At 33.7% G+C, this 26,795-nt stretch overlaps 2 protein-coding genes across 3 annotated transcripts; both read right to left on the reverse strand.

Moving 5' to 3' along the window:
- Window positions 1-3,161: 3,161 nt before the first annotated feature.
- Window positions 3,162-12,474, reverse strand: LOC130646989 (uncharacterized). 2 transcript variants are annotated; one of them, XM_057452686.1, is made up of 13 exons: window positions 12,457-12,473; window positions 12,218-12,318; window positions 9,648-9,748; window positions 9,254-9,371; window positions 8,380-8,480; window positions 7,812-7,916; window positions 7,585-7,624; window positions 7,315-7,406; window positions 7,026-7,128; window positions 6,425-6,506; window positions 5,382-5,466; window positions 4,540-4,647; window positions 3,162-3,692 (listed from the first exon to the last, which is right to left on the reverse strand). In XM_057452686.1, exons 3-13 carry the CDS (start codon window positions 9,744-9,746, stop codon window positions 3,564-3,566), a joined length of 1,062 nt encoding a protein of 353 aa, XP_057308669.1. In that variant the 5' UTR covers window positions 9,747-9,748; window positions 12,218-12,318; window positions 12,457-12,473; the 3' UTR covers window positions 3,162-3,563. The 2 variants fall into 2 exon arrangements, with proteins under 2 accessions (XP_057308669.1, XP_057308670.1); XM_057452687.1 differs by lacking the exon at window positions 4,540-4,647 and having other exon boundaries at window positions 12,457-12,474.
- A 4,737-nt stretch (window positions 12,475-17,211) lies between these two features.
- LOC130646988 (proteasomal ubiquitin receptor ADRM1-like) lies at window positions 17,212-26,581 on the reverse strand. Its single transcript, XM_057452685.1, has 8 exons — window positions 26,290-26,581; window positions 19,975-20,251; window positions 19,739-19,898; window positions 19,404-19,573; window positions 19,105-19,131; window positions 18,659-18,819; window positions 18,045-18,147; window positions 17,212-17,349 (listed from the first exon to the last, which is right to left on the reverse strand). The coding sequence occupies exons 1-8, from the start codon at window positions 26,482-26,484 to the stop codon at window positions 17,273-17,275; spliced, it is 1,170 nt and encodes a 389-aa protein (XP_057308668.1). The 5' UTR covers window positions 26,485-26,581; the 3' UTR covers window positions 17,212-17,272.
- Window positions 26,582-26,795: the final 214 nt, after the last annotated feature.

Below are 26,795 nucleotides of genomic sequence, written 5' to 3' on the forward strand. Positions count from 1 at the left end.
TCTTCTGTTGGTGTACACAGCAACATGCTATACATTAACGCGATAGCAGAAAGCTTAGCATTACAGTGATCATTTATGGGAATCACTGAATTATGATTGTCTCGAATAAGAGTCCGTGAATGATCTACAATTTGTAAAAGAAAGCGGTTTGGATATGTGCCGTTGTTATACATTTTTACGAATTTGGCTGTGCGAAATATTACTTTTCTGTTTTATAAATTACCTATTATTGTAGATAGGGGGCAAAAATTGTGCTTAACACAGATACGCGATTATTAAATATGCCAAAAAAGCGCGAAAATTTCATTAATTAAGGGCTAGACGATAGAAATAAAGTAAAAAAAATTCTTCATTTCTATACCCCTAGATTAGGTTACCATTATTCTACATTTATTTCTTTGTCGAATAAAGAGGCGTAAAGAAATTCTACTTCATTGGTTCAGCACATGAGTTCTTATCTTTCATCACCTCTCTCCATATACCTATAATTATTTCATACAAAGCTCCGTTCAAAAATTTTTACCGGGAATCTGCAAAATCTTAAGCATTGCTAACAAAAAACAGGTACTTCACGAATTGTCATCGAATATACATGAGCGACAGTTTGTATATTCCTGGAATTATATTTGATACATTTTCTAAATCTATAAAATCCATATTATCGAAGCCATGTCAATCTATACTGGCTTATGGGAAAAATAAAAGTGGAAGACAAAGTCGTAGAAATGAAGAGTTAATGCCTGTAAATTTGAATGTCAGCAGATTTATGTGGCAATAGAACCTCTTAAACTTTGTTGTTCAATCTTTTTGTAAATTCGGTATAGAATTAAAATTGTTTTCATTTTCGCAATTTGTGAATTCCTACAAATATTATCCGTAAACATTGACTTTTAATCCCTTCTTCCAGTAACAGTTACTCCTGTTTTCTGTATCGTCAAAACGCAAAGGTACTTTATAGCGCATATGACGCCCACTATTTAAAGACTTCGTTGGTTGAATTTTATTGCGTAAGTTTTACTTATTGTTCATCATTTAGGCGTGGTTTAGTTTTTAAACCACCCCGTGAGTTATTTTAAAGAGCTGTCATGCTACGAAGAAAAAGAACAAAAAAATGTAGTTGATGGGGTAGAACCCTCCAATCTAAGTAAACAGTGTCACTATTTCATCAAATAGGATGCTCGAAATACCAAGGCAGGAAATACGCACAACAGTTATCGACTAGTCTTCTGTTGTATTAATAATAGCCGTTGTCTGTCTGTCTGTTCACAAGAAAAGCGTCGTGCACACGAAATAGCGTGTAATATAAAGACGGTCGACCCGTGGATTTTTCTATGGGTTACGACTAGTCTGTTATAATAATAATACCTATTGTCCGTTTTTCAGCCAAAAGCGAGTCGTGCTAACGACACACAAAATCTTAAGCTTGACATGACGAAAAAAAAACATCTAACGATTAGGGTTATGGTCACTCTTCAAAATATTTCCTTCTTTTAAAAAAATCTACAATGCAACTAAAATTGTACTATATACATTAATCTACAAAATAATATTTCTAAAAAATACAATGTAAAATGTTCACTATTATTTTTAACTAAACAAAACTAAAAATAAATAAATAAAAAATACGAAAGATGGAAACAGCAAAGATTGAAAACAGTTTTTACTTCAACTTGGACGAAGTGAAACTTGCCACCATAATATAACTTACAAGACGTATTTTAATCCTAGAATTTTTGATTTCCGCCAACCGCTACGCGAGGCGGAATCTTTAAAATTGCCTTAAGGGATACAAAGAGAGACAGCGCAGCTAGGCTGGATGCACGGGGTTATCATATTAGGCTCTAGGCTAAAATATTTGCGCGGATCATGTCATTGTTATGACCTGAGAAGCCAATAGGAAAGCTTCGTTTCGTTTACAACTAATAAGAGTACAGATTGTAAATAATCTGGTCTTCACGATCTTCTAGTATTCTACATTCCTTGGCTAAAGCTTTGGACTATGACTAAAAGCACTTTGAATTCTGGGTGTACGAATCTTGTTCTTTGGCTGTGTCTGTGGGGAATTTCTTTTAGGGTTGGCTTGCTGGTGGGAACTCCAGAGTAGTTTATATTATAGTATACTTGATATAAGGTAAGAGTTATTGTATTTTGATTAGCTAGCTGGTGTTTTTTTAGCTGATCTGCACAATCTTTGTCTAGTCACTAAGAAGGGGTTAGCTAAGCTATAGAATAGGTAAAGCTAGCTAGCTTCCAGAAAAGAAAACTTTTTAGTTGTGTTAATAGTTAATAGCCAACTGGACGTAGGTAGCTACCCCTCTATTCTTTAGTTTTACAAGGGTTTTATTTATTCATTTCGGTAAATTTCATATATTTTATCTGAAAGCTTAGGCACTTTGTCGAACTTGCTTGGTAAATTCCCTAACCAACCAGAAGCATTTTAGGTACAAAATATTCTTTTCGATTGGATAAAATTATCCTTGAATTTTGTAAAATCCCTAGTAGCTGGCTAGTTAGGCGTGTTTCCTAATGCAAATTGACAGGCTTTATTATTTTTCCTCATTTTTTGAATGGTTTTTCTTTTTTAGATCAGCCGTTATTAAAACATCCACCGTCGGCAAAATAAGCGAGAGAGTAAGAATAACGCCTAAATTCTGAAACATTCAGAAGTTCAATGTTACATTAAAAATGTCCAAAATTTTCTAGATTAATTTCAAAGACATCAAGTTAAAGCTTTTATTTTTTTAGAGAATACTATATGTAAAATATTTTATTTTTTATTTATATATAGACATTCTTTTTTTATAAGAACATGAATATGAAAGAAAGCCCTTTCAATGTTTGAAATGCAGCCTATAAATATTCTTGAGATGTTCTTAATTTACCGTAAATGACGAAAAAGCACCTGGGGAGGGAGCTTATTTAATTTCGCCCATTAGAGGGGGCGTTTAATTGGCAAGGCAGTTAATTCAGTAGTAGTGCTTATTCAGCAAGGGGTGATTATTCTGTAATTTACGATGTTACCTTAATTTGATGATAATTGCTACAGAGTGTAGCACTTGGAACTTATTTTTATTTTTTAATAATTTCATTAAAAAAATTTGTAGAATAATCTTAACATGTCCTTAGATTTTAATACTCATGTTCTTATATACTTTGTTTCGTCCTCAGAACAAAAGATATTTACGCTGGGCTTACTTTGTTTTTTTCTTTGTTTTTAAACTTGTTAAACTTTAGTTGCAGATAACATGCATCGCGTTTTTGAATAATCTCACACTATATGACATATTTTAATGCCATATTGCTTATCTCTGCTGATGGCGGAAATCTTCAAGCCATCGGGCTTCTTGTTTACTTATAAAAACAAAAGCAAAATACGTTTTGTATTTTACATCATTGAAGAGTTTATGAAAATATGTCAATGCTAACTTATCAAAAAAAAACCAAAAAAATACACGAACACAAATTCTTTGTTGTCAGCTCTTTATCTGTTGCTTCGATATTCAAAAAAGATGATTTAGAATGTGCTTACAACAAAACAATGCACTGACTTCGTTTCGAGTAACTTAATTCCCAGTCTTTTTCTTCTGTTGCTCTGCTAGGAACGCTTCTGTGTGCTTGTTGTGACTGACCAACTTCCAACGGTTCATCCATGGTCCAGTGATTACCGTTCCGAAATCGTCCTCTCTGGTATCCTTAATAAAAATTAAATATCTTATTTGTTTGCAGTGTGTTATACAATGTCAACCTAATAATAGTTAAGACGTTGCAATAGACGAGCTTAGTCGGACTCTCTTTCTAAACCTGGCAAGGTTCATGAAGATTCGCAGCAGATAGGAAAAACGTCGAGATGAAGGAGCAATTTAGCTGGTAAGTTACGAAATGGAGTAAATCCCACGCTGCAGATAGAAAAAACTTGAAAATAGAGATCAAGATAGTTGATGACATCTGTTGAGGGAAAACTTGCACGAATATCATAGTAATCATAAAAAATAAATAGAAACTTGATAATGACATGCATCATTAAAAAAACGTATTGGGTTCTTAAACAACTAGTCGTTAGCCCGTGGAAAAATGCACGGTTTCGCCCGTCCCAGCTAAGCTACCATTTTGCGTGACAGACAGACGGACGGAGGGACGGACAGACGTATACGGGCATTATAATATAGATACATAAAAATGCTAAAAATCATACACTCGTGTAGGGCGCTACATTTTGCATTACAAACTTTTCCGGCGGAGTGCTAACAACTGCTACTTTTAATACCAAATAGACGACCCATCCGAAACTGTACTTATAAAAGGCGCTATCCTCTGACTGTAGCCTCAAACATGTTCCGCGGGTTCAACACTCAGTCCTACCACAGAAACCTACCCAGAAAATCATATAGATCAATGTGAACTCTATACAGCCGTCAACGATCTCATGGTTTAATGTTAAATAACACGATGTTTCGATATTCTTGCAATTTAGAAAAACTGCATTGTTTAATTGTTTAAGTTCATTATTTTCAACATCACACATTAAAATTGTATTTCTACCTCAACACTTTCGCCATTATATTCCCTTTCCATTATTTGGTCAATGTTATCTGCCCAATCAATCTTAAAAGGTACCGAGTTATCCGCCTGACGCATTTTTACAGATTTCTACAAAAAAGAATTCATATATTACTATCAGCCGAACAACCAAATATGGAAATAACATCTTTTGTTTTCTTAAAAGGTAAATGCACCTAATCAACTTCATGGTTGGGTTACTAATACTCTATATTTAAGCCAATTCCATAACTGCATTTCTGCAATAGTTTTATTTAGCGCATGCGCACTAACTTTTTTCGAAGTGCGCACGCACTTACAAAAAAAGCTCGTGAGCATTCCGCTGTTTAGCGTAAAATGCAGTCAAATGAAACTGAAACTTTCTTCTATAGTTATTAGCATGTTTGCAGCTTTTAACCGAACATTCCGCGAGAATTTAAAGATAGAAAAGATGACGATGATAAAGAAAATATTTCCTCTGTTTTTTTTATTTAGTTCAATAGTATATTTAGTAACATTTCGTTATCCAATATAAAAAAGACAATCAGTGTTTCATTTTTCGAAACGATTTAAGTTGCATGATTAGAACAACCGATTTAGAATCGCTAAAAAATATTTTAGCCTAAAACTCAAGTAACCTGGGTAGCAAAAGATTTGTTGTGCGTGAAACCTGCACTCCAACGCCCAATCACTCTTTGATATGCCGGGTGACAATTCAATATTTTTGGGCTAAATTTTAGAACATCAGATGATGTATATATGGGTGTGGCAACCCTGGTTTATGTCATTGCGATCTTTTTACAAACCTAAACACAGAAAAAATTTTAAGACACAATCAAACTTACTTCAACGCCAGAACAATTGCTGGTACCTTCTTTATGCCATCTTAAATCAAGGCTCCATCGAGTCCGATCCGAGGTGTTGGAAAGACTACAAGTAAAGGTTCCTTTTCTAAACTTATTGCTATCGCTTGAAAGAACACTACAAGTACAGGTGTGTTTTGTGAACCTTTTTTGCCATCGTTAATACAAGTAAAAGTTTGATGTGTTAACTTTTTGTTATGATTTAAATAAACACATAGGATAGGGGATAATTTTGTACGTGATTTAAAAAATTCCCGTGTTGTTTCAATGAGTACGGTATTTTGAAACACTAGTTGGTGACCCGTGTTCGCCCGTCCTTTATTTTCCGCATTTCGTATGTCTCACTACTGCGATTACCATGACAGAAAGACGTACACGGGTATTATATTTCAACGTTTTTTTTTTATAAAAAATTTTATTTTCCCGATCACTTACGACTGACTTCAGTATAATTTAGCTGCATAAGCTGTCACGTCGTAAGTGCAATTTAAAACCAAACTTCTGATTCTAAACGATGGTATCTGGTACAGTATTTAAAACAGTATTGAAATTAACAAAAGAAAGCGACAAGAAGCTGTAGTTTTTTTGGTTTTTTTTAACTACATTGCATTAAAGGGCTTTTAAATCTCTTAAAATTACTACATACGAGTTTCACTGGCTCCGCACAAACATTATTTCTAACTCTCCCTGACTTTGAGCTTACAAATTTACTAATTTACTTTTTTAAGACAGTTACCAATTTATTAAGGTTGAGTCAATTTGGCTAAAAAATCCCAGCACATTTTTCTACGACTGATATGGCTTATCGCTGATGGCAGGACAAAAACTATTTTAAACTTCCAAAATCTCGCTTTCTTCGAGTTCTAAGAATGTTTTGACAAAAAAGAAACATAAATTTCCTTTATTTGTCAACATTTTTTTGATAAAAAAAGAAAAGGAAGCAAAACACACAAAACTAATTTGATAAACACAAAACAGAATTTGCCTCTTTTAACTCCGATATACACAGAAATTGTCTTGCTAACCTCCGATGTGGTATCAAATTATTGATGAACAATACACCTCCAAAGGGGACTTCACAAAGCACAGCATCTTTTGCATCAACGCCTACGTGTTAATTGAGAAACAAGAATTACCATTACAAAAGAACGGTGTAAAAAACCCGTATAGATAAAGCATCTCGTCCTAGCAGTTTGGAACTTTTTCATCTTAGTGCGTCCTGTTAACACGTTCGAAGGAAATAAAAATTTTGTGAGCTGTCATATGAGAGAGAAGTCAACCACAAGTACAATGGCAGCATCGGGATAAATCACACTGCAATTTGCGGTTCTTATCAAGTATGTCCAAGAAGGATATTTTGGTCACGTGACAAAACGTGATCTGTTGCTAAATTATCATCATGTCACGTGCTATTATTTTTTTATCAGTTGCTGCCATTAAAACCAGAGATTTAGTGATAAAACAGTGGTGAAATATGTTACATTTATTGGCATAATGCAAATTTTATTAACTGGTTGGTATTTGCCGTGCTGTATTAAACTAAAACAAATTAACCCGAAAACCGAAAGTTCAGTCTTGCTAAATAATATCCTGCTAAGGTGTAAAAGTATTGTTGATAATTCATACCAAGTGATTTTATTTCCTCCTCTGCCAGATCAACATACCATGTTGGTCCAGCACAACAGGTGTGTGTAGCTATTTTTCCACTGCGATGACCATTTGGAACAACCTAGTCGAATAATAAAATAAAATTAACACTGAAAACTTCATGTTAAAAAAAGGGGGGTTGGGGGTCAGTGTTAACTATGCCAAACAGAATAATCAAGTATTCCTTGACATTATTGCTGGATTAAACTACAATAAAAGATAATGACCAACTAACTAATCTCAACACAATCCAGTTGTATTTACTCACCTCCATGCATCCGTTTGACCGATTTGTGTTGAGCAGAGGAATCCAGGCTGTTGGTATTAACATCTCAGCTTCTCCAATTAAATAAGCATGATCTAAAAATATTTGATTGTGATGAAAAAAACACAAAGATAATTAACTTAATAGTTATGCGGAAACCCAGTATACTAGCTACTGTTGTCATATTGCCAACTACGACACTCTAACACAGTTAAAACTCACTGTAAACAAATTTGAACGAGGCACATAAAAGTGGAATCTAAAATACTCAACCTTGATGCCAGGGGACAACTGTTTCCTGAAAATGTGGGATCTAAAAATACATGTTAAAAAATACATTTTTTAATAAATTTGAAATATCAAGATTGGTATTTCTCGCATAAACACCCTTCCCCCCTTTTTGCATAGGCAATCAACAAACGACAACAATAGAAAACAACAACAACAGCAACAACGACGACAACAATAATAAAACTAAAAACAACAAACATGTTGGATACCTTACATCTGATATTCCATGTAGGATGTCCCATTACATCAGCAGTTCCTAACACTTGTTCAGCAAAATTTAACAGTTTTTCGCAAGACCACAAATTTCGGATGGCCTAAAAAAATAATCAATTATCTTAAACTCTCAATTATCTCAATTATCTTGAACCATATGATTAAAAACAATAATTCATAATAAAAAAACTGGATGTATAACCAAGCGCAGACAGAATTTGAATTTCCATTAAGTTTCCATTTCATGATATTAGACATATCAAATGTTTTAATTATACTTCAACTTTGCAACCAAACAGATTATTTCTAGTTCTCAAAATTAGAAGTTTCCCTAGTTTTTTTCATAAATTACGAACAAACCTTAATTTTTTAATAGCCTGAAAAAAGTCCTTAAATAAAAGTACTAATGCACAAGTATTTTTCCCCAGCCATTCTACTCCGTGTAACAGTGAATTTATCACCTTGTCATACGTAAATTTGAAATTGGAACCATAAGATTCTGCAGCCTGATGGAAGAATGTGAAAACAATAAAATCTCAATACTCTTTACAATTTTATTCCCACCTTTGACAGGTGATCACGTTTATGAAGAAGTATACCAAAGCCAGGAAAATCTTTATTTAAAAGGGTAGGACGTTTAAAGAAGTCTGCCTGCTCGTACATATCTATGAAAAATAAATAATTAAGCTGATAGTTATTGCTATGCTGTTTAGTTAATAAACCTTCACGACGGGCAGCACAGCAAAGTATAATTTTTAAACTCATAGTAACCACAATGGTAGCTATAAATGTAAACAAATAACATTGCTAGAGCATCGTTAAAACATATCTAAACACATGCATACTCAAAAATCAGTAAATCCAAACTCTTGAATCACTCTGCTGGAAAAGCAGAAAGAAATTTTAATAGTTTTAATATTAAGTTTAATAGTTTTATTATAAACAGCACAATGAGTAACAAGAAAAATGGCGTCGAATTTCTTGGTATAGATAGACAAAACAGTTTATAATGTATTAATAGTTTATAAATTTTTAGAATATAAGTGGTTATTCAATTGTCTACTGACGTGGATTTGACTTCCTGTGTTGTTTTCTCTATAGCAACTGTTTTGAACAGTCGGTACGGCACTGTTACATGTCATAAGATTGAACCTTTTTTGACTAAATATCTGCCACTAATAATCTATTTTTAACCAAAACTTGTATGGTGAACAAAAAGGCAACCTGAACATGATAATGACATTTCCACCTAGTATTAGTTTTAGTCCCAATTGGTCTCAAAACACTTAAAATATATATAACAAATATGAGTGGCACCTCTCCAGCATGAGAGTGATACGTTACGTGTTCCTTTTTTGTCGTGCGGAATTAGAATAAAAAAATCTTTGATCAATCAAGCTCTGGACATTACATAGCAATAAAAATACAGTACACAAACCTTTAATCTTTCTGGCGTGAAATAATTTTTTCGCTACTCTATCCATCAACCACTTTAAGTCTTCTATAACAGGAAGCAGTTCATCTTCAGTAAAATAATTTTTAACCAGAACATAGCCCTGTAGAATAATAATTTAACAAACGTTATTTGACATACCTACTGCAAATAATTACTGTGATGATGTATATCTTTACCAGTGCATAGTATATTAAAAGTTTTCAGGAGCTCTTACATCAACTTTAATGCTTTTTTAAAAGACAAAAATTGATATGTGTGTAGTTAGCAAAATGTTAATCGGAGAAACTCAACTTCCCACTTTTTGGAAAGAAAAAAACACAATTGTGAAGATTTGTGAAGATTTTTCTCTAAAGAAATTGAAACAGATTTGTGGTACCTCTTCAAAATATTGTTTCAATTCAGCATCGTTCAGCTGGCCAGGTTTGTATGAGCTGATACTTGGTGGTGGTTTTGTAAATAAGTCAATAATAGACATATCTAAAAATAAGGCCATTTCATATCCGATCATAAATGATAACAACTCAAATTTTAATTTTAGTTTTAAATTAATTCTTAATCTGGTGATGGGGAAAGCAACTGTAGATGGTGAAAGACATGCTTTAAAATACAAAAAGAGAAAAATCTTGTATAGAATATTTTAATATTTTTAATTTGACTAGTGATACAAATTTTGACAACTATAAAAACAAACATTTTAGATTTTAAAATATAAGCAAAAAATTAAAAATTAAAAATTAAAAAGAAAAGCACTTCTAAATATTCCAAAACTGATATTATAAGATTTTATAAAAGCTGAAACAATCATAATCACATAAAACATGTTGTCTAAGATAAATGACGAACAACGCAAAGCCCAGTTGCAGAATAATACATAACCATTATTATGTTTACACACAAAGCCACATCTTCCTAGTCCAGAAATACAATTTTTCCTGACTTTCTTTTACCAAAAAAGGAACTCTGTTACTTTTCTCTTAATTCAAACTGAATCCCTAGAAAACTTGTAGAAACCCTACATTTTTTTACATTTGCATTAAATTCAAATATTTATATTATAGTACAATAAACTTCTTCTAAATTTTAAAAATTTCAAAAAAAATTATAAAAAAAATGTTTATCATAAATCTACGTAATAAACATAATAGCCATTGCTTCTGAAGTCACGATACCATAGAAGAAGCGTTTGTTACACTATAGTAAGAAAAAAAAGAAGGGTCTATAAACATCTAAAACTGTAAACATCTTTTATTAAAAAATGACTAAGTAAATAAATTAATAAACGAATAAGTTAATGAATTGGTAAAGCACTACGAGTCTGCATGCAATACAGATACTGCCAATGTAAAAAACTGGAATGCAAAAGTAATTTAATGAATAGAGGTTGGTGTGTTTCATTGTCAAAAATAATGTCAGAACATTGGACTTGCATCAGTCTTTCTTATTAATATTGACACTCATAAATCATCATCATCATCATTCTCGACGGGGTATATTAATGACCCTCTTCCAATCTGATCTAGACTGTGTTAGATCTAAACTCAACTTCCTTTGTATCAAGTCTGTCCTTATAACCTCCTGCCAAGTCTTTCTCGGTCTGCCTCTGGGCTTTGCCGCAGGAACTATCAAGTCTCTACACTTTCTTACCCAATTATCCTCCTCCATTCTTTCCAAGTGCCCCAGCCAGTTCAATCTTCTTATCTGGATAACATCTTTAATTCTACGGAGACTTAGCCTGCTTCTTAGCTCATCTGAACTCTTTCTGTCTCTCAGACTGGCGTTACACATCCACCTAACCATTCTCATATCATTCCTTTCTAAACGGTCAAGATTTTCCTGCTTCACTGCCCATGTCTCACTACCGTACAACATAACACTTCTTACACAGGCCTCATACAACCTACCTTTTACCTCAATTGACAAGACTCTGCTAGTCAACAAAGGAAGTAACTCTCTGAACTTTTTCCAAGCAGAACCTATCCTGCAAGTAACACTTCTACCAACACCCCCTTTACTGCCCAACATATCACCTAAGTAACAGAAGTTCTCAACTATCTCTAACGAACCACTGTTGTACATCATTAAAGCTGGAAATACTTCATTCTCTATAATCTCACCTTTGCAACGCTTGCATACAAACTGTATGTCAGCTCTTAACCTTCCACTAATACTACTGCACTTCTTATGTACCCAATGCTTGCAAGTCTGACAAAAAATTGAGTTACTACCAACCCCTTTCCTGCAAACTCAAAGGTCACACTTGGCTGCAATGCTACTAATCATGACTTTAGACTTTGCTGTGTTTACCTTTAGCCCTTTCTCTTCTAGTCCTTTCTTCCACTTCTCAAACTTTTTAACTAATTCTTCCATCGACTCTGCTATGAGATCCAAATCATCTGCATACAATAACTCCCATGGACAACCTGTTCTGAACTCCATCGACAGCGCTTCTAAGACTAGAATAAACAACAAAGGACTAAGTACAGAACCCTGATGTACACCAGCATTTACACTAAATTTATCACTAAGTGAATCATTAATCCTGACACGACTTCTAGCATTGCTGTACATAGACTGTACCATCGTAACTAGCCACTCATCCACATCTAATTTTCTCATAGCCCACCAAATAACTTTACGTGGCACTCTATCAAAAGCTTTCTCTAAATCTACAAAGGCAAAATAGAGATTCTTTCTCTTTCCTAAATACTTTTCCTGAAGCTGTCTGAGCAAAAATATTGCATCTGTAGTGCTACGCCGTGGAACAAAACCAAATTGCATCTTATGTATATAAATATCTAAAGTAAATGCCAACGAGTTAACAAATAACATATCTGATGAGAATTTTTGCTTATATACGTAAAAAATTTGAATTAAAAAGGCTTGCTAAAAGTTACAATGCCATGTTTCTGACCTTCACACAGTCATTTAAATATTTTCACAACATACCTTGTACAAAGTGTCAATTGTGTGCACACAGTAACAGGCTGAACATTATTCTCAACAACAGCAACCATTAATCTGAGAATGATATCTAGAATTTTCTTACACTAAAAAAACCAAACAAAACTACATAGAAGGTGCTAACATGACCAACTCTCAGTTATTGCTAGGAGTTTTAATAAAAATATAATTTTTAAGGTAAACAAACTTTATTAATTTATTCTTTAACTTCAAATATTGCTTACATAACTGGTGATCATTCTCTCTGTCCCTGTTCTAAAAAACATTTTATTACAAATCTTTTCTTCAAGCCATGGAAAAAACTCAGCCTAAATAAAAAGCATAAAATACGATTTAAGAAATTATACTTTAAACTTTGATAATTGAGTTGTGTATATTAATAAAATTTACAACAGTTTAAATTGTGCCTTCTGTAACATTTTTGTTGGCAGTGGTTGCCTGAAACTGTTATGACTTGCTAGTGGACTTCATTAGGCTTACCTAAGAGGTTTAGGACAACTTATTTCTTCCTCGCATTGGAAATGTTTTACAACTTGTGCATGTATCGAAAGTTTAAATTTACATATTTAGTCCTAACACTGGTTGGCTGCTACAATTTGACCTAATAAACCATCACATTTTATGCAACACAAACCTAATTCTATCTTTGTATGTATGTCGCATAAAAGATTGGTTAAATAACAATAATAATTGCAGCATCATTGTTGGTTGTATTTTATATTTGGTGCTTATTAGCAGAGTCTTTTCATTTTTAGCTTGAGTTAACAACTTATTATGTATATATATACCTTTTGGCTTTGTACCAGTACCTTTGTTAACAGACAAACCGATGGTCTAGCTCTTGTGGTCATAAACAAAATTGTGATTAATGGTTGAATTTACACCAGCTGGGGATGTGGAGAAGGCTACCCCAGCCTTGGTTTAAAATTTTAGATATTTTCCAGCAAACTTGTTGTGTTATTTTTAGCTTTTTTCCAAATATAAATATCTGAAAAATAAAAACAAACTGCAGAGGGGAAACAAGACAATTTTGCTTTAGAGTACTTACAGAAGTTCGGTTTTCGTTCAATTGATACAAAAGTTCACCAACAAGAAATTCACAAATCATACAGCCTGTGCTTTGTGTTGACAGTTTAGTTGTTTCATCCACTAAAAAATTATATATTACTTTTAGGTGAAAGCTATGTAAATTTTCTGCTACTCAATTTTCTTTACGTATGGAGCTGCAATTATATACTAAATTCCTAAATTTATTTTTAATAGAGTTTTTGACTGATAGTTTTCAGGGGATTAGCAAGTCCAGTGTTTTTTCCCCCCAACTCACATCATACTCACTGCTATAGTTGCAGGAATCACAACAGTGTAAAATCATATGCCTCAAAATGTAACTTCAGCAGACTTTAGTGGTAGTCCTATTCCACAGAATGATCAAAATACATAACAAAACATGTGGTAAAAAAAACATACCATGTATCTCTTTATACATTGCTTCAAATGACTTTAATGCATTGATAAGATTTTGAGAGGAATGCTTATGTGGTAATCCATTTGACCCTAGAATATAATCATATAAATATAATTAAAATTATGATACTCAAGTTATGATTTTCCTTAGTTAGGAGCTTTTACAATGTATTACATAGACTTCCACTTTCAAAATAGCAAATGCTTACCTGCAGCTAATAACACAAAACATAAATAAACGAATAACACCATCTAAAATAAATAAGTAAAATGTTTTAACAGCTAAAACATAAAAGACAAGCTCTAGAACTAGCACATCTGTTTGTGTAAAGGTAAAAAAAGGACTAATCTGTATATAATTTATAAACACCACATGATATTTGGAGTTCTGGTTTCGTAAATGCTAAAAATCACATTTTCCCATAAAAATTGACTGTGTTGTTCTGATGCAATTGATGGTTACTTCACTTAGATTGACAACTTAGTACATAATATGTATATACATATATATTACATACTTGCACAAAGCTCTAAACTTTTTGGCATTATCGAAAAGGGATAAATGATTAACATTGAAAGTGTTATAATCATAATTAGCACAGTGATTAAGTTTACAGTAAAGCACACTTGTGCAATCAAGGTTTCGTTGTTCGTAGTGTCTATTCGTACGCACTTTTGCCCATTTTTGCGTATGTATATGTTCATCCGCTATTCGTACGTAAGGTGCTTTAGGGTTAGGGTTAGGGTTAGGATTCTTTTTTCCTTTTTTCTACGTATGAATAGCACTACGCACTATTAATACGCACTTTATGTCATATTAAAGTGCATACGAATATACAGTTCCTTCGTTATTTACTGTATCTCAGTGGAGCAAATGATTTACTTTATTATTGTGTCAACTAACAGTTATTTCCTCATGATTAGGCAAGGCTCATCGGTCTGGGAAAAAGTGCCATACTGATGTTGTAATTTATTTAGGGGCCAACAAAGCATAAACTGCCTTGGATAGGCTTTTGTCAATAAGGGGCCTTCGATATCGCCGCTAAGATTCCGACCCCGTCCCCCCTCTTTTAGCTGATTTCCGCCAGTGAAATATACACATTTGGATAAACCTTGGAAGGCTCAGGGGCGTGTTTTATAGATAAAAGTTATCGGAATTGATGACAAAAGGAATTATACTCATGAACGACGAAGAATTTTCAGGCCACAAACAAATTTTTGAAATTTCTCAATCCTTAGTGGATTTTTTTTTCAAACTTTAGACCCCCTCCCCCCTTAGCGGCGATATCCCGCTAACGGAGCCCAAAAAAATTTTCGAAGGCCCCTAATGTCACTTCATTTTATTTTCATTATATGTTGTAAAAAAGTAGAAGTAAAGTAGGCCTTTAAGAGAAGAGATGGAGGTGACAAAAGGCATAACGTCCTTAAAAAATTGCAATCAACTGTAAACTGCTAACAGTCGCCAACCTAATGATTGCACTTAAGAAACAAAAATGTTCTCATTGGGATAGATTAGGATTCTAAAAGTCTACATATGACACGGGACGAAAGCTTTATAAAGTATATGTAAGTAAAATTGTAATATGGCTACCTCTTATACGTTGCAGTCCTGTTTCAGGCTTTAAGAAAGTCCAGTCAGGTCAAATTACATTTCTAAAACTGAAAGTCATGTGCTTTTTTGATTGACTCGTTTTACCCCATGTATGGAGATAAGAATTATAAAAATTAGTACAAAACATCGAGCCTATCAAAACAAACGAACCACTCAACTTCCTCCCCAGTCTTAGTTTAGCGAATTGCTAACCATGTTGTTGCGGTTAGACAGAGAGAAACTATTTCGGAACATACAGTACCTTTTAACTATGACCATTTTGTTCAGACATTTGGCATTGACTCCATTTGGCACTGAACAAACTGAGTGGACCCAACACACGACGCACAACATAACAGTACATGCCTCTACACGGACGCTGAGTGTACGACACTACCGACTAAATTAATACAACCAAATAAACTCGATACACGAGCCGACATTACCCGACGTACTGAAATACTACAAGCATGGACTGTAGTAACACCATAACATGGCACCAGCCACACCGTAGGAATATTTCTTACTACGTAGCAAAATTTCATTCAAGTTTTATGCTTTAATGAAGACGCATTTCGAGATAGATTCCTATACATAGGCCACGACCAGTATATTATGCTAGTTAGGGAAAATATTGTGGCATATTATTTTAGCTATGGCTTACCTACTGCGAGGTATTATAGACTTAAGTTTGAAAATAGCTCATTTATGTTGTCATTCTTTATTGAGGTTGGTTCATAACACTTTATATCTGCATACCATCCAAACATGTGTCCGTAGTAACAGAATTAATTTTTTTCTACCCTATTTTTCTATTTAGAACTCTTTCTACTATGGATTGCGATTTAACTTGCCATTCTCAAATTTAAATCGGTCCTTTTTGGCACAAAAATTCAGCGTCTAGTTTGAAATGGGTCGGTATCCAGTACTTATTAACATGACAGTCAAAATGGGGCGGCAATTTTATTTAAATTTATGTTATCCCAGAGCTTTGTCTCCCACTTTTTAATTCCTCCCCAACGTTGTTCCCAGGACTTGTTAGGCTTTTTATATTTAGACGAAATATAAGAAGTCTAACAAGTCCTGAGGACGAGGTGAATTTCCCTGCACGTATAATACCAACTATCACATTGTATTTCTCCAAATGAAGCCGTTCTTTTAATAAACGCCACTTTTAAAACAGAGATTTTCAATAAGCGTTCTCATTTCTTAATAGACTTTGCACTCCTTCCCGCATTTATGCTCACTCACTTAGTTCGGTACTCCAGCGAGCGCCCACTTACAATCTTTTTAGAAAACAAATTACAAAATTCTAACCAGACTGGTCTATTGTTTTAAAAAGAAACTTATTGTTTGTAATCTGAAATTCTAACCTGATATTTTTACGAAGCATATTCTTATAACAGAAAAGAGCGTGTATATAATCAATGCAAATAGTGTTTCAATGTTAGCTTGATATCTTTCGCAAAACACTTTCGTATGTAGAAAAAAGAAAAGGTTTTAATTTTATGTCTTCATTATGACAAGCTAGACCTATAAACAAATTTTGGGTCCTGCTAATTTTATACAAACCGTAAAATTTTGTTTCCGCAAATTTTGAACTTATGTAAAACAGAAGTGTAATTGACAGGCAACCTCGACCCCAAGGTTACATCTTGTATCCTTTTGACACGGAGACGAACATGATACGGATACGAACATGACCCTGGGGCGGACCTCTCGGTTCTGTACTGTGTTTGGACGGAGTGACATAATCTAACGCGCCGAGTTAAATTAAATTGCACTCCTCTACCGTCCCCGTGTGGAAAAGATACATGATAACCTGGGTTCGAGGCAGATTAACAGGAAGGTTAGATGTAACACCGCCCCAACATACCCCCCCCAAAAAAAACAAAAAAAAAACAAACAAAAAAACAACAACAAGTTCTTAACCAATTAAGATGTCAATTTATTAGAGATCAGATTTTTTACAAAACAGTTCAATTTTAATCCAAAGCCATATCTTCTTCTTCCGTTGCTTTTGATTCGGATTCTTGTAAAGCTTTTGTAAACGCGATGATATCTGAAAGTGTAAAAAAAGTCATTCCTGTATAAAAAAAATCAACAAAGTTCATTTCTATGAAATTTTACAGAGAGATGATTAGAGAGAGATTATTTCGAATAAATCGGGCGAATCAATAGATTTGCAAAAAAGCAGGGTTGCCACAGAGGTTTATTCATGAAAATCCAGGACTTTCCCTTTTTCAGTACTTTTGCAGGATTTATCAATATTCAAGTAAATTCCTGGTTTTCGATGACTGAATCGATATTGGTTTGCGAATAATATATCAGATATAGGTTTTTACTTATTCGATTGAGCGGAAGCGAACTTCGCAGCTCATTTTCTAGGATTAAACTTTTAAAGCAAAATAAAAATGTCAACATGTGATCTTAAGGAAGAGAGAGAAATTATGAACTATATATGACAAAATTTAAATACAACATTTACAGAGAATTCATTTTTTAAAATTAACAAATTTAGATATTTTGTAAGACATATTTTTAGCTCCAGGAAAACCTGAAAAAGCATTGCCGGAAAATTTTTATTTTCTGGTCCGTAGTTGGATATTTGAAATAATGAAGTAACAAACAAAAAAAACAAAACAAACAAACAAACAAACGAATAAACAAAGTAACAAACAAGAAAAGTCAGAGGGAAAATCAACACAGGTAGCACGTAATATAAACATCAACAAATGAGACGATTAAAGTAAATACCTCCTTTTGCAGCAGCGTTGACAGCATCTTGACTGAGTTTAAATTGTTGCATTAATGGCGCTAACTGACCAGACTGTAGTGCAGCGCTGAATACAGAGAGTGCCTGCAACGGAAGAGTAGCGGCTTAGATAGAGTTGGACGCACAATTTATACTAACCCACTTTCAAGGAAAAAAAATGGGGCCGTCACACATCTTTGTTTTTTGTCTGCGCCTGGGTATTTTATTCCCGTTTAAAAATCACTCACAATTAAACTGTGTTTATTAAATTCTTTAACGGCGAGCTTTTTTCAAAAACATTACCACTGACTTTTCAAACGAAAACCAACAATGTTTAGTATCGTTTAAAAAGCCTTTCACTGGTTTATCAAACAATACGGATTTGCTTAGATCGCGACGAAAGCCTTTTGATTGTTTTATATCAAAATATCAACATTTTCAGCATTCACAAAGGGAGTTTTTTAAAAATCTAACTAAATCTGGCGATTGTAGCAGACTTTGTGTAAAAGGATGTTGTCCTGCAGGTGGGAAACACCGTACGGCACAAATATTTGAAAAATTTACTAAGCCAACATAGAATCATATTCTGATGATCAAAACAAGCTGAAAATGTTACCTGCTTAAATTGCGGTGACTGCACTGTATTGCGTAACTCTTCATCATCAGCCGGTAAACCACCTGCAGCGGGCAGGAAAGGTTTTAACCGAGTTTGCACCTCTTTATCTTTCAACAAAGGTAGTAAAGCTTCAGTCGAAAACGATGCTGCCAGATCAACACCTTAAATAAAAGTACTCCATTATTGTTACATATATAGACAAGCAATAAAACCCACCTTTACATGCAAGGAATCTGATGAACGTTTTAAGTACCATTGACTGTGGGAAATACTAGAAGCTGATTTTTAACTACTTTAATACGTTATATATATACTTTTGTTTCGGCAGATAACTTTTTGTATTTTTTTAAAGAATTGGATTTCATAAAAACATACTGACACAAAATGTCATCTTAAGAGATTCGTTAAGAATGTATGTTAAAAATGTCACTTAATAATTTACTTACTTTCTTGTTGTGCTGCAGCTTGTGGAACTATAGATAGAATTTATTAATCATTTATACACGCATTTTTCACTCCTATTTCTACTTGAACCTTCACACGAAATCCAGGGCACAAAATAAAATGCATTCCAATCCAATAATGTATTATACATTATAAAGTATTATGTCAATGCAACAGTATTAGTTATTGGTCAAGTTTTGGTTAATGTTTTTGTTCATCTTATGGTTCATGGATAGTTTTCATAGTCATATCAACTTAACAGTGGATGCTGCTGATAAAGTTAAGTAAACTTTGTATATACCTTGCATATTTGACAGGATATTTTGTAAGTCACTCAGTTGTACAGCACCTGCTGATTTGGCTGTTCCTGAAGGTGCTGAAGTGGCAGCAGGCGTTGGATTGGAAGCAGGTGGTACACTTGCTGCAGCGGGTGCAGGAGTTGCTGAAACCGTTGCAGGTGCAGCTGCTGACCTGAAATTAAAGTTTTTTTCATAAAAAAAGTTAGAATGTTGGATCTTTTAGAATTGTTATTCACAGATGACAAAGAAAATAATAAAAACCCAACAACAACAAAAACAAAACCAACAGTAGTAGATTTTTCATCAAATTTCAATCTGAAACTCTATCAGAACTTACTCTCTTGTGCTTGCTGCAGTTGTGTTCCTTGAACTAGATCTAGAATCATCACTGTCAAATCCACCTGCACCGCCAGCACCACCAAGTCCAGTCATACCCAACAACTGCATCAACTGATTTTGATCCATGTTATTTAGCAAACTTTGTAAACTAGAATCACCTGGAATTAAATTGATGTGAGAAGGCAATCAAAACAAGACAGACATGGCACAATGAAAAAAGCTAGTAATTTTTACCTAACTGATCACCAAGTTGTGCCAAAGCTGGTTGAAGTCCAGCTAGTCCTCCACTTCCACTGCCACCTCCACCACTAGAAGCAGAGCCAGGAGCTGGAGGGTTGTTCAAAAGTTCATTCACTTTCTTGCAGAATTCTTCATCTTTGTCCTCTTTAGGTTCTTGCATCCAAAAGAAAAATTTTCTACTTGAAGATTTGAACTTTAGAATATATGCACGACCAGTGGTACATTGAGATAATCGTTTGAATTCAATATCATCCGGAAAAATGATCAAGTCCTACAATATAAAAAAAATTTAACTGGATAAAATATATTGATATGACAACACAAACAGATTAAATTTTTCAATTTTTCTGAAACTTTTCAATGCTTTTAAAGAAGTGATACACTTAATACTTATGTCGGATCACTCTTAAGAATCAAGCATAACAAAATCCTGAGATGCGTCACACATCTCACATAATTATAATCATCAAGGTGTGCCATTTGTTTTTAGCAATCTATAGGCTGTTAAAGATTGTTTTGCCATTTTTCCAAAAAAATTTATGTTAATCAATTCACCTTTATAATATTTATGCATTTATAAAGTTTGAATGCACTTCCCTTAACCCTATTTGGTAAGGGTTTTTCGACCAATTCCCCCCTCTCTATAATTTTTAAAGTGAGAGTGCTGTCATAATAAAAAATCGTATGTGGGAACTTCAAACTTTAACACACATTCAGGAATTAAAATTGTAAATTTTTAGCAGGTTGTGTGTACCGCCTATTTTTTGAATTCCATTCACAACTTCAGTTAAACAGAAACACAGGAAACAGCCCTTCGTTGACACTGGACTGAGCCCTAGTACAGGTAAACCATGTGGCACATGTGTTTTTGCCTAATACCCTTTTAGTACAGTTTATTCATGTTCTTCACTCCGCCATAGCAAAAAAAAAGTCAATATTATTTTATTTTCAAGAATAAGTTTCAGTAAACGTTAACAAATTAATATGACACCGGAATGAGCACTTAGTACAGGTAAGCTGTGCCACAATGCGTATAGCTGTAATAGCATTTTCCCCGAAAAATTTATCACAACTTCTATTTAAATAAAAAAACAACACAAAACAGCTCGTTAAACATTTATTACAAGTAAACCGTGTCACACGAGAAATAGCCGCAATACCATTTTTCAAAATAACTTTATCACAACAGTTTAAATAAAAACACAGGAAACAGCCCATTGTTGTTCTGTCCAGCTAAAAAAATTTACTTAGCAGGTCAAGTTTCAATTTGTTGCATAACAATTTTTTTGGAGGTAAAAAGTTTCCATATATTAGGTGAAGAGAGTGCAAAGAGAGACACATTATGGAGTTTTAAGAACAATGTTAGAAAGTTTGAGCAAAGATAATTCTTTGGAGCAAAATCTAGATAGCTAAGCATTATTTCCAGACAGATTTTTATTGTGGTTACCTTTCGTTAGCTAATTATTCTTCCACTTCCACATTTTTTAGCATTCTTCTCCCTACGAACTAGGTTTCACCCTACAAAATTTTAAAAATGGAGGGTGTAGCATAAATGTGATTCGTCAATTAAGGCAACACGGCAACAAAGCTGAACCGAATCGCCGAATACCAAATTGAATTTAAACTTTAAAAGAATGGGAATAAATACAGCTAGGTAAAGCTACCTAGTTAGCTTCAGCAGAATGCTACCTTGAAATCTATGTTCCTAGCTAAAATTATAAAATTGGTTTCTTTAAGATTTATACATGGCTGGAGAACGTGATATTTATTATATTCCTATAGAGTTATGTGATGAGCAGCTATCATGAAAAATATAAAGGGATGAAACGTTTGATGTAGCTAAGTGCTTCAAAGAAAATGGGGAAATATTGGGAAAAGATTGGGTGTGTAAAAGCATTGTAAAACCAATCTGTCCTTGTTGCCTCGTGGCTGCATATGTAAATTCTGGTGATCTTTTTGGATGCTTTGGGGTAAAATAAAATGCCAGGTTGTGTAAACATGTGAAAAAATAAGGTTTCCGATTGGTTAATAAAATTAACGTCTGGCGCAAAAAAGTTGACAGTGTTAATACTCCGGATTAATGGTCAAAAATGTCGATTTTATGCAGTCGCGAAGATTATGGTAAAAAGGGATGTGACTTTAAAAAGATGTATAAAAAGGTTGGTAAGACGATGAAAAGGTTATGAAAAAAAACAAATACTATGGTTGTTTCAGAGGAAAGAGGGAAGCAACAGCGCAGCTTAGGTACCATTTTGCATGACAGACAAACGTATATGGGTATTAATATAGATAGATAAAATATTTATTATTACATTATTATGCTCTTTATGATACAATAATGAAAATTTTAATCATTGCAATAATGTTAATTTGAACATTCGTTTAGAGGCAATGTTCTTTCAAAAAAAATCTTGTTGAATTGTTTAGAAAATGTATTAACAAGTATACAAAACTATGCTTATTACAACGGTAAAAAATATATACATAAAATATCTACCAAATGTTCTTGATTTTTTTATATCGAACTAATGCAACCCTGACATAATTGCATCAAATGTACTCAGTATGTTTTTTTCCACAATTTTGGCATGTTGAGTTACTTTCTTCAATTTATCCCTGGCCGTCTTCTGTCCTTTTCTGTGCAAATTTTTTATGCATAACCAACATCTTTGTGGTGTCTCTGATGACGAAGAAAGCATGTCATCTACTGATTGTCTTGGACAGGCATTTACTCTAACTGATATAAGATAGGGCTGTTATGTTCCATTTTCTTGATTTAGGTTTCACTGTGTGTATAACAACTTTTTGATCAAAAACCCAACTCTTAATGAACTCAACTCTTAGAGTTACCTTTCTAAATCTAAGAGTTGGGTTCATTGGTGGCAAAAGTAAAAAGTTATTTTTTCTTTTTTAAGTTGTTACATTGTAACAGAAAGTGCCCAACCATTGTGATCCCTCTCTGTAATAGCCACTGCCAAATTGGTATTGAAGTATACACTCTGTCCACGGACATGTTTTAACGTAAGATAGAAACTGTTTTGCCTAAAGGGAACCCAAGGTATAAAATGATGTAGGATTTATATTAAAGAGCTAAAAAAGTTGGCTAACAAGTTTTTTATTTTTTAAAAGGCTTTTTTCGTTCTGAAGATATTCACATTTAAAGAATTTCAGATTTCATTATGCTGCATAAATTATGATGTCATATTTAAGCAATAGCAAATTTTGACATTTTCTGTCACCAGTAATTTTAGACCTGCTAAGGGGTGTGCATTCAAACTTTATCAATGCAGAGATATTTTAACGGTGAAATTTACATATAAAAAAAAAATCGAACAGACAATGTTTTTACACTAGCATTTTTTATTATGTGTTTTTCACTCTGAAAGGATCTGCCAGGGTAAAATGGGAATTAAAAAAAAAACAATGGATAAGCTCCGGAATGCCTAGCCAAACCCCAGACTATGAGATTATTGTTGAGAATTTTTTCAACCTTTACTCCTGAATAGCCAAACTTAAAAAAAAATGACTTTGCAAATCAACTACATTCAAAATGTTTCACTGTAGTTAAATATTACTGTCAAATTCTTATTCTCCCTGTTGGCAAATGTCACATGATACTTTTAAACCACAGGTTTCACAGAATTACAGGTCCTTTGTTTTTAGGGTAGCCATTATGACTTGAAGGAAAACATGCCGCTTACGCAGCCAACTCTTCATAAATAGGAGGTGAATTTTTGTATAGTTCTTATTTAAGTTTCTTCTGTGAGGGTTTGACCTCAACCGAAGTGGTACCACATGACATTCCACATGACATTCTAATAATAAAATTTAAAATACAGTATTTTCCGGTATATAACCCACGGGTTATAAGTTGAGTTTTATAACTTCCACCGTTGGTGTGGGTTATAATGTGGTGCGGGTTATGTGATAATTTTTATATCTTCTGTCCTTTATTGTGAAAGTTTATTCATTAAAAAAATAGTACCAACGGGATAAAATGCGTACATTAATATAACTGCATGCACAATCCTATATATACGTAATCTTATGTGATTTAATTTTTTTTCACACAGTGAAATTGCTTTAACTTTTTATTGCTTGCCAGTGCTAATATTACGAGCTCTCTCTGAAACACAATTCTGGAGATCATTTTTCTTTTGTGTTGAATGTAATTCTAATCTATTTATAACTTTGCAATCACATTGAGCACATTGAAATGATTTGCTTCTGGTAATAGGGCAATATAGCAGGTATCATTTTTAGGTTTGATTGACAGGTATTTTACAACCTAGTACCCAGGACTTAATTATTTATTCCTGTTAAAAATATTGAAATTGTTAAAATTAAAGTATAGATAATAATTTTCTTTTTTATCTTTGCTACCTTCAAGCGACAGGTGGCCACTGAAAATATCCAAAAAAATATAAAGTACAATTAATAAGACACATGCAACTATCTGCTCCTCATTGCCGCCATTCATTTCAACATGCACACTGTGATTGCTGAGATATATAAATACATAACAAAATTCAATAAACATTAGAAAAGAACATTCCGTACATTGCTGTTACTGACAATCCATGATAATTATTATGTTGTTTATTTTTAAAAAAAACTTAAATATACACAAAAAACAGAGATTTTACTTTAGGTTTATAACCTTTTTTTTTGTTTGTTTGTTTAATTGCAGGGAGCAAGAGTTATTATTGGCTGAAACTAATGTCTACAAATAAAAAGAAAACAGCGTTGTCTGATTTAGTACTGTTGGCATTAGCAGATGATCGAATTGTCAAATTAATTTTAATTCATTATTATTTCGTCAATCGGAGACAAGAAAGTTAAGACTGAGAGAGTCGCTAGTTCAGACATTCGGTTCTCATGTTTGGGGTTCACGAGTTTAAACTTCCCCCACTTGTCTCCAGCATGAAAAATAAACAGAACACACGCACATGTTTATAAAACGATTAGCCTAAGTAAAAATACACTAAAATTTTTTCTTAACATGATGTGGGTTATACCAAGGTGCGGGTAAGTAAAACTCATTGATTTACATTTTATGCGGGTTATACGAAGGTGCGGGCTATCTGATAGCATCTAGTTTATAACTCCCTAAAAAAGCTGAGCTGCAGGTTATACGATGTGCGGGTTTAATACCGGAAAATACTGTACATATAAATTATAAGTGGTACCACATGACATTCTAATAATAAAATTTAAAAACTTTAGACTCAAAAGTTTTTTGTTTTCTCTTTCAAAATTTGATGATGTTAAATGGTGGTGAACCCTACAGTTCACCACCTGTTAATTGAGGTTGCTGAAGATAGCACTTATAGATCTGTTGAGAGGCTTGACTTTTAAAACAGCATCCAGTTCTTAGTAGAAGCCCAATGTTTAATCCAAAGACAAGATGGTAGGCCAGTGTGAAGGGTGGTCACAGGGTATGGATACTAGTGTTCTCCTTATCTCAGGCTCTAAAGATGCTGCCCAGGACTGTGGTTGATCAAGGCTCCCAGAATGCCTTGCCTACCTTAGCTGTTATAGTCAATAAAAAGGAGCAGTTAAGTCAACTAGTTCCCCTTATCGTTGTTGATTAACCCACCCACCTCTTTTTGTTTTTATGTACATCAATTACTTCATGCATTAGCATTGATGTGTACAACTGTTATTACACTAATCACTCCTACAATCAATCATAACCTACATATCAACACAATATTGCGCCATCAGACAAACATCTACAAAACCAGTATATTTGTCTCAAAGTTTCTTTTGCGACGAACAACAAACAACGAACAACAAGGCTAGACGATCTACAAAACCAAATGGATGAATCGATTGGCATAAAGGATCAGGTTTACTTATACCAGTCCTCTTGCCTTAAGGTTTTTTTTATGATGCTAATTTGGTTTCTTGTGGTTACTAAATTTTTCATCCAGGGGTAAGGCACTGATGGCACGCATTGGTGAGGATGCCAGGCTTCCTTTCTCAGCCAAATAGGATGAAGATGTGTTTGTTTACCTAACGAAAAAGTTGTGCAATAGCATTTAGCTAGTAGGTATTTCTACAAAATTTGCTGAGATGTAGGCGATTCCACAAGAGTAACTGATATGTAGGCATATCAGTTATGCCTACATATCAGAGAAAAAACAAGAGAAATATACATAGCATGTTGTTATTTTTGTTGTTGCTTCACAAACCATAGCAATTAACCTGGATCCCCAGAAGAGATCATATATGGTAGCTACAGCTATATATACTACATTTTATAAATCAATTTAGGATGCCAATGACTAAAGGAAATTAACTTACATCTTCAATAGTTCCCGATGTTCTATCTTTCCAACAAAAATGCATCAAGGAATCATCACTTTGATAAATGTAAACGAAACCTTTCCTCTTATCTGCAGTGACAGTTGTTCCACGTAGATTCATTTTACCAGCACGAAATTCAACCAGATTTTTGGAAGAAGGCAATGCGCTTGTATTTCCAAACAAAGCAGTCATTTTTGGCTAAATTTTGTACACCTTTTCAAAATACGACGTGTGGAGTGAGAAACGAAAAGTGTGTTTGTTGCCTGTTTTGTTTTTGCTAGCGTCACTGTTCTGCCCGGATAATGAACATTGGCCTGATTAAGTACGGCAGCTTGCACCGGTTAAGAACAGGGCAGAAAATACATAATCAGGGCAACATAATCAGGACAGGCCGGCTTATTACTCAAAAAATATTATTTGGCACTTATAAAAGGGACATATAATCAGGGCAGGCCAGTTTATATACGACAGTGTAATATTATTTCTCATTTATTATAGAACGA

The sequence above is a fragment of the Hydractinia symbiolongicarpus genome, chromosome 6 (genome assembly GCF_029227915.1).
Source record: "Hydractinia symbiolongicarpus strain clone_291-10 chromosome 6, HSymV2.1, whole genome shotgun sequence".
NCBI classification, from domain to species: domain Eukaryota; kingdom Metazoa; phylum Cnidaria; class Hydrozoa; order Anthoathecata; family Hydractiniidae; genus Hydractinia; species Hydractinia symbiolongicarpus.